The sequence below is a fragment of the Zea mays genome, chromosome 1 (assembly GCF_902167145.1).
Source record: "Zea mays cultivar B73 chromosome 1, Zm-B73-REFERENCE-NAM-5.0, whole genome shotgun sequence".
In the NCBI taxonomy this organism is placed as follows: Eukaryota; Viridiplantae; Streptophyta; class Magnoliopsida; order Poales; family Poaceae; genus Zea; species Zea mays.
The window spans coordinates 273,907,771-273,915,262 of record NC_050096.1 but is presented as its reverse complement, the minus strand read 5'-3'; the positions used below and the strand labels follow the sequence as shown (position 1 = coordinate 273,915,262).

General features: G+C 45.4%; 1 protein-coding gene and 1 pseudogene across 2 annotated transcripts; both read left to right on the top strand.

Moving 5' to 3' along the window:
• The first annotated feature begins 710 nt into the window (after positions 1–710).
• On the top strand, positions 711–1,731 carry LOC118473246 (uncharacterized; annotated as a pseudogene).
• Positions 1,732–4,464: 2,733 nt separating this feature from the next.
• On the top strand, positions 4,465–6,770 carry LOC100273327 (putative glycolipid transfer protein (GLTP) family protein). 2 transcript variants are annotated; one of them, XM_008669391.2, is made up of 4 exons: positions 4,465–5,045; positions 5,506–5,678; positions 6,022–6,164; positions 6,402–6,770. In XM_008669391.2, exons 1-4 carry the CDS (start codon positions 4,761–4,763, stop codon positions 6,506–6,508), a joined length of 708 nt encoding a protein of 235 aa, XP_008667613.1. In that variant the 5' UTR covers positions 4,465–4,760; the 3' UTR covers positions 6,509–6,770. The 2 variants fall into 2 exon arrangements, with proteins under 2 accessions (XP_008667613.1, NP_001141240.1); NM_001147768.1 differs by having other exon boundaries at positions 4,517–5,045; positions 6,416–6,767.
• The last annotated feature ends 722 nt before the right edge of the window (positions 6,771–7,492 follow it).

Below are 7,492 nucleotides of genomic sequence, written 5' to 3'. Positions count from 1 at the left end.
AGTTATAAATATGCAAAGATATGCATATTTGCAATCGTATCTCTTTCAAACGGGAGATGGCTAACTGGGTTATGTGATCTACGACCATGATATGGAAATGCAGGTTATACCTAGGGTGACAGTGAAGTCAGACTAGTGGTGCTATGGCGGGTCGGTGTAGTGGCGACACACGCGGTGTAGGCAGACCCACAACGGCTAAGAAGACGATCATGTGGCCTAGTTACTCTAGCTCAGCTACGCCTCTCTCTTCTCTACAAAAAACAATAAACACAAGCATGCCAATACAAAAAAATCTACAGTAACTCCCCTTCACGGTGAGGTTTTAAATCCTAAAAAATAACAACACCATGGCTTACATGAACATATACATGATCTCAAGTGAACTTCTATAATATATAGTTTGCATTTTGTTGAACATCAAATTTGATAGTCAAAGTTAAGAGAGATTGACTTAGGACAAACCTAATACGACATGAAAGGATGATTAAACAAAGATAGTTAAACAAGAATACATTCACCTAGACTTTATTTAGGCTAAAGTGCTAAATATAGTAATTAGTGAAAATACAGTTCTCGTCTAGCTACTGCATCGATTAAGGATTGCTACTGCATCAATCTATAGTATTCTAGTTCACATCAATCCAAGTAATATATGATACCGGGGAGGTGGTCGGAGGCGACGAGGATGACTGGGGCTGACTGCGTCGGGGATGGCTAGGGGCGGAGGTGTGAGGGCGAGTGCAGACACGGGTAAGAGCTGGAGGCAGTGAGGACAACGAGGGAGGTGGCCAGAGCTAGGACTGGGAAAAAATACCCGAGACCGAAAACCGAACCCGATCAGACCGAACCCGAGACCGATCAGATCGAAATACTGGTTCTCAGGTTCATGTTCGGGTCCTAGTTGGTAGAAACCGATATATTATTCGGTTATTCGGTTACATTAGTCGGGTACCCGATCAAACCGAATGGCCCAACAATGCACTGAATCAGGCAATCAGCCCAGCCCATATCCGTCCACCCCGTATCTATCTCCGTCGAACATTGTAAGTTGTAACCCTAACTTCTCATGTCTCAACCCCGCGCCTCCACCTCCAGTCTCCAGCCCCAAGGAGTGGCGGCGACACATCGTCACTTAGCTTTGTCACCGTTAGAGCCCGGAGGACTCTCCCTCGACCCTCGCCGTCGACCGTCGCCGCCTCGCCGGCTCACTGTCATTGGCTGCATCCGAAGCCGGCAGCTCACGACGCCTCTTGTCAAACTTCAACGACTGCTATCTATCTGGTACTAGAGTTTTCTTCCCAAAGCGACCAATCCTCTTGTGAAACTTCGAGTCTTTGATGAATACTGTCTAATGCGTTGCTGCCTCTGCCTGAGTGCCTGCTGTAGTGCTGCTCATCGCCTTGTTGGTTGCCGTTGTCGGCGTGCCCCACGGCCACACGCCCCACTTCCTGGAGTCCTGTTTGCGTGTTTGCGTAGCGCTCAAAATCTGAAAGGTCCCAGCTCGCAATCGCAATGGAGTCTTGCCGATGAACATGATGTGCTGACTGTTGTTATTGTGCTTCAAACTTTAGAGAATTTGTTGTTGTGCAGCCTGCTATGTCTTACCGAAGACTTATGTCCTTGTTAACTCTGTGAAGACTATATTGTTAGCTCATCAGTCTATGTCTAATTGTCAATCATACACTTATATATTGTGAACTGTTCTATTTAAATTTGTATTATTGCTTGTGTTAGTGCTGAAACCTGAAAGTGTAGCTGACATGCTGCTGTTGCCTGAACTCACCCAGTCAGGTTGGCTAGTGGCCCAGGTACACTCTCGGTCTGCTCGGTCATGCCCGAAAATCGAACCGAAAGTGTAGATAACCGAACTGTCGGTTCTCACTTCTGTAGGCAATAGTTCGGTTCCTAGTTTGTGAAAACTGAAATTTTAAAAAACCGAAAGAACCGAACCGAATACTCGGTTAAGACCGAACGCCCAGGCCTAGCCGGAGCGGTGTGGATGGTCAGCGCCGGCTACGATAGAGATGCCTGAGGGCGGAAGCGGCGAGGGAGAGCGCGGACAAGGGCCAGAGCTGGAGGCGACAGGGATGACCAGGGAGGTGGCCAGAGGCGGCGGCGACATTGTGCTCTAGCGCAATGAAGGTGAGGAGAGTAGAGGAGTGAAGAGAAGACGATGACGAGTAGGGTTATATACATCGACTTTGCTGAGTGCCTAAGATCTGGCACTCGGCAAATAAATTTTTTATGGCACTCGACAAAGAAATTTTTTATTTTTTAAAAAATTATCGAGTGCCACGTCTCGGACACTCGGCACAAAAGTTTTTATTTTTTTAAAAAAATATATGTCATCAATTCCTTTTTCGTGTGTCTACTGATAGGCAACCGGGAAAGAAGTTTTTTTAAAAAAAATTGTGTCGAGTGCCTCCTACAAGAGCACTCGGCAAAGGACCACTTTGCCAAGTGTCTCCATTGGACACTTGACAAAGTTTGTTTGTTTTTTATTCCCCTCCCACTTTTTGTGTTGTGTTCCAAAAGTCTCAAGAGCAACACATGGAATTTTGGCACATTTCTCAAAGTTTGCTATATCTATTAGATTTAGTTCATATAATTGAACTTCTTCGAGCAATTCACATTTGAACTACAAGTCACTCGAAGAATAGAAAATAATGAATACAAAAAATTATATTGATGTTATTGAGCACAAGTTACGACCTAATTCAGGAACAAACCAGAAATTTCGAACACCATGTTCACGTAAAATGAGCGTGAACTGCGATCGAGTTGTTTTGAATTGTATAAAACACAAACGAAGTCAGAAAATCATGAAACTTATCGAGATCTCCTGAAATCATATGTAGAGTCTATGATAAAAATTTAACAAAGTTTCTTGAAAGTTGCCACATACGACGTGTACAAACCTAGCCGGCCTCTACATGGAATCATGAAACTTCTACAGAGGCCGACTAGGTTTGTACACGTCGTACGTGACAACTTTCACGAAGCTCTGTAAAATTTTTTATCACAAACTCTACATAATGATATCATGAGATCTCGACAAGTTTCATGATTTTATGATTTCTTTTGCGTTTTATACAATTTAACAACGGGATTGCAAATTCGCAGTCATGTTTCGTGAACATGATCTTCGAATGTTCGTTTGTTGCTAAATAAGGCCGCAAAATGTGCTCAATAACATTAATATCAATTTTGTATTTGTTGCTTTCAATTATTCGAGTGACTTGCCGTTCAAATGTGAATTATTCGAAGAAATTGAAATAGATGTACTAAATCTAATAGATATAACAAACACTTTGAGAAATGTGCCAAATTTGAACATGTAGGTCTAGAGATTGTATGAACACAGTACAAAAAAGTTGGAGGGGAAAAGAAAAAAAGCAAATAAACTTTGTCGAGTGTCAGAAAAAGACACTCGACAAAGACAGTGCCTTTGTCAAGTACCTTCCTGTGGCACTCGACATAGTTAACGCCCGTCAGCTGTTGACGACGCTTTACCGAGTGTCTAGATTTGGCAAGAGTTGGGCACGGAAAATATGGTTTTGCCGAGAGTGTTTGTATGTCGAGCATTTTGCACTCGTCATAGAGGGGATCTTTGTCTGAGTGTCTTTGTTCGTCAAGAGTAACACTCGAGTGTCCGAGATTTTGCACTCGTCAAACCTATAGCATTCGACAAATAACACATTTCCAGTATAGATGAATGGGATAAAGATGTTGTAAACCTATTTTTAGAGAACAGTAGAGAATTAATGATGATAAACCATTTGTATTTGATGTCAAAGAATTTATATCGATTACGGAGTCTTTGCTTTAGTACTTCAGTCTAGTTAGGGCACGTTTCTTTTAGCCTGTAGGTTTTTCATAAAATGCAAGTTGAAACAGGAGATCCAACTTGTAATAATGCATATGCTACCTATGTTTATACAATCCAGCCATTAAGGTGCTGTTTGGTTCAAAAATGTAACGCAAATGATAATGGTAATGGTTTACGCTTATTACTGGCGGTAACAAATTTGAATAGACTGGTATCAATTTTTAGTGTGGTATCTGATTACGGTTAGACTAAAACAAACATGATTTAACGTTATCAGTTACTCATTACGTTATAAATATGTCATTACGTTATAAATATGTGAACCAAACGACACTACTTCCTCTATGTAGCTTGCAAAAATTTGCAAGACGTGATTCACAAACGAGGCCCGGCGTGGAACATCGGGGATTCGAGTGATGTCAGTATGTCACAGGCGCATGTCGCTAACAGATGTCCTGTGCAGATGGGCGTATTTGCACGTGTTTTTCTTGGGTAGAAATCATATAGAAACAGTAACAGCGTGGCTTGCGTGATGTCTGTTTTAAATTCACTCCAAGATTAGGATGCTAACCTGCCACGGCCTGTCACTGTCCGTTCGGTTAGAATAGAACCCCCACGGCCCCACCTCCTTTCGCACGAGATGGCTATATAAAGCAGGATCCATTCGCCAAAACGCGAGTCCTCTCAGTCTTTCTCCCCCCACGGCAGAATTCCGATTCCGGCCGCCTCCTATACATAGCCAGCCAGCCTTCCACCCTCTCCCCTCCCCCAACACAGAGCAGCGAGCCGCGCGCGGAGGCGAGGCGTTCGCACACCTCGCCCGCGCCACCACCACCGCTCCGTTGCGCCCGCCAGCCGTCACGCGTGACGTTTCCCGGGGGGCCGGGGGAGAGAGAGGCAGAAGGAGGAGGCACGGAGAGGACGAGACAGGATGCTCGGGTTCAGGCAGATGCCGTGGTCGTCGGCGCAGGAGCAGGAGCAGGCGCCGTCGGAGCAGCTGTGCGAGGGGGTGTCGGCCGTCGTGGCGGCGCGCCAGGGGATGGAGAAGCCGCTGACGGCTGTGGCGGAGGCGTTCGAGGAGCTGGCGCGCGGCATGGAGGCCGATGGCGGGGAGCTCCGCCTCGCTCCCTTCAGCGACTCCTGCGCTCTCGTCTCCGTGCTCTTCAGCAGCCTCGGGATGGCCTTCAGGTTCGCCGAGATCGAGTACGTCACCAAGGTGAGCGCCCTACGATCCCGCTGTCCCGCCGACCGATCCCTTTCGCGATTGATTCTGCGCGATGACCCCCCCTATTTTTTTCGCCCCGATCGCTTGGACCGTTGTTGCGATCTCCGTGCCTGGATAACATGGCGCCACGTTGTTTGACTTTCATCAGATCGTGCAGCGTTCACCGACGACCGACGTTGCCCAAAAAAATTACTTTGGATTATTATATCATTTCCTTATTTTTTTCAAAAAAAAATTTAACGTACGTCATCACAGGAATCGAAAGTTTGCATCTTTTTTTCCAAGGAAGCTTCCTTCTCGATTGCGTGCAGAGTCTTTCAAAATTTCAGTGGTCGGCATTAGTATACCAATCAAAATTGCTCACGCGTACTCCCGGCCTTCCGGCGAAGGAATGTAACGGCGCCTCCCCGTGCGAATACTGAATGCTCATATCAGCCATCCATCTTTCCAGGTGAACGATCTCATCGGTGCCGGCAAGTCGTACCGCACGTTGAGCGACATCCTCGACAAGGACATCCAGAATGACTGCGTGAAGAAGCAGGGAAGCCACTCCCGGAACTTACGCAGGGTCCGTCTCGGCCTCGGCCTCATTAAAGCCCTCTTCGAGCAATTCCTCGATACCGAGTACGTCTCGTTGCATTCAACCAAACATGAACACATCTCATCACTAAGTCTGAATATTTCAGGCAAGATAGGCCACATTGACTGAATCTCAAGGCCTGTATACAGCGTATGATGTCCTTTTGTCAGAATGTGTACGATGATAACTGCATGATCTCGAACTGGTTGTCATGTGGATGTGGTTAAATACATTTACCAAATTGCCAGCTGGTGCTCACAAGGCTATTACTGCATGTACATGTGTAACTGTCAAGTGCTATGATTTGGACAGATAGCTGTTTTGTTTTAAAATGATACTTATATATTGACTGGTGGCTCTGTTCTTTGGCACTTGTTTTTTTTTCAGGGGGACATTGTATGATGCTGCTACGATAGCTTACGGGCAGGTCTGCGCGCCGTTTCATAGCTGGGCGATCAGGAAGGCTGTTGGTGCTGGCATGTACACTCTTCCAACTAGGGAGCAGTTGATAGTGCGGCTGAATGAAACTGGTAAGCAAACGCAAAGACCCACCACGTTTCGAAGGATTACAACTTTACCAATCTTCGAATTTCGTTTTCTCGAAAGAAAATGCCTTTATTTCTCCAGAGAGGGATTGATCAAATGTTTTGCGGCAGATGTTCTATCATCAAATGTTAGGCATCTGAGATGCCAATGTCCGAAACCAGATATTCTGCCGACTCTTCATGTCAAGTGTTAACAGTGTCCTTTATTGATTGTTGACGCAGATTTCTCCGTGCAGAAGGAGATGAGGAGATACATTGATGCTTCTAGTCCTATCATAGAGTACATCGACAACCTTTTCCTCTCGAGGAACATTAGCCTAGATTGGTGAGCTGATCTGAACTGGACTGGACTGAAGATCAAGTCTGCAGCTTGTTCACAAAGCCGTTGTTGGTACCATCGATTTATTGTTCATAGTTATTTATTCAGCCTTGTTGGGTGGTGGATGGATGCTCCCTTTTCTTCCTTTGTTGCACGCACGGGTCTCGTGCATGTGTTGTACAACTGCATGATAATTCTAGCATGGACATTGATGTTCTTGCCGACTGTCCATATAGAAACTGATGGATAATGCAAACGACTATTCAGATATCCATGAGTTCTCTCGCTAATCCAGCTGATCTTGGTTTTGGCTATCTAATTATATACTGCAAGAGATTTGAGGTCTGAAATGTAAAGGGGGACCTTTCTAGTTTAGATGTACAACCAGTTGTTAGGGAATGTACAACCGACATACATTTAAGAAACCCGTGAAAATGGGCGGCCATCAGGCTGAGACCATGGCCCAAGCACACCATAGTCAAGAGCGTGTGTCGAATGGTCATAGGACCATAATTGCGATATGCCTTTCGAGAGGCTTATGATACCTAGGTTGTGGTATATTTTTAGGGGTATATGGTCTAGAATGACATGTCTTGGCGCAATTGAGGTTGGGGTAGATTGAGTGGGGCGACTTGGATTGGGACTTTGCTTAAGGTGATTAGGGGCGGATCCGCCCTGGTCCGGGAGGCTATGCTGGGGGATTCAGTTCGAGGGAATTAGATCAGGGTGACTAGCTCTATCTTGGTTGGGGTTGCCAGGTCGGATCTCCCTCTTCGGGGGTCATCCTAGGCAATGCAACGCTCTAATATTCCAGACTAGACTTTCTTGTCTTAGGGTACCCAATTATAGGTACATGTCACATATATTGGCTAGGGTTCATGTACAAGGTCCTTTAAAATTAATAGCGATATCGAAGCAGGGTTAGTCTCTTATTTACTAAAACTCTTCAAGATATAGCTCATTTATCTGGGTTGTATAAGTGGAACTAGTGGCG

Coding starts and splice junctions, on each gene's coding strand:
- LOC100273327 (XM_008669391.2), top strand. CDS start 4,761: ATGCTCGGGTTCAGGCAGATGCCGTGGTCGTCGGCGCAGGAGCAGGAG. Junction 5,046..5,505: donor AGATCGAGTACGTCACCAAG/GTGAGCGCCCTA, acceptor CCATCTTTCCAG/GTGAACGATCTCATCGGTGC. Junction 5,679..6,021: donor GAGCAATTCCTCGATACCGA/GTACGTCTCGTT, acceptor TTTTTTTTTCAG/GGGGACATTGTATGATGCTG.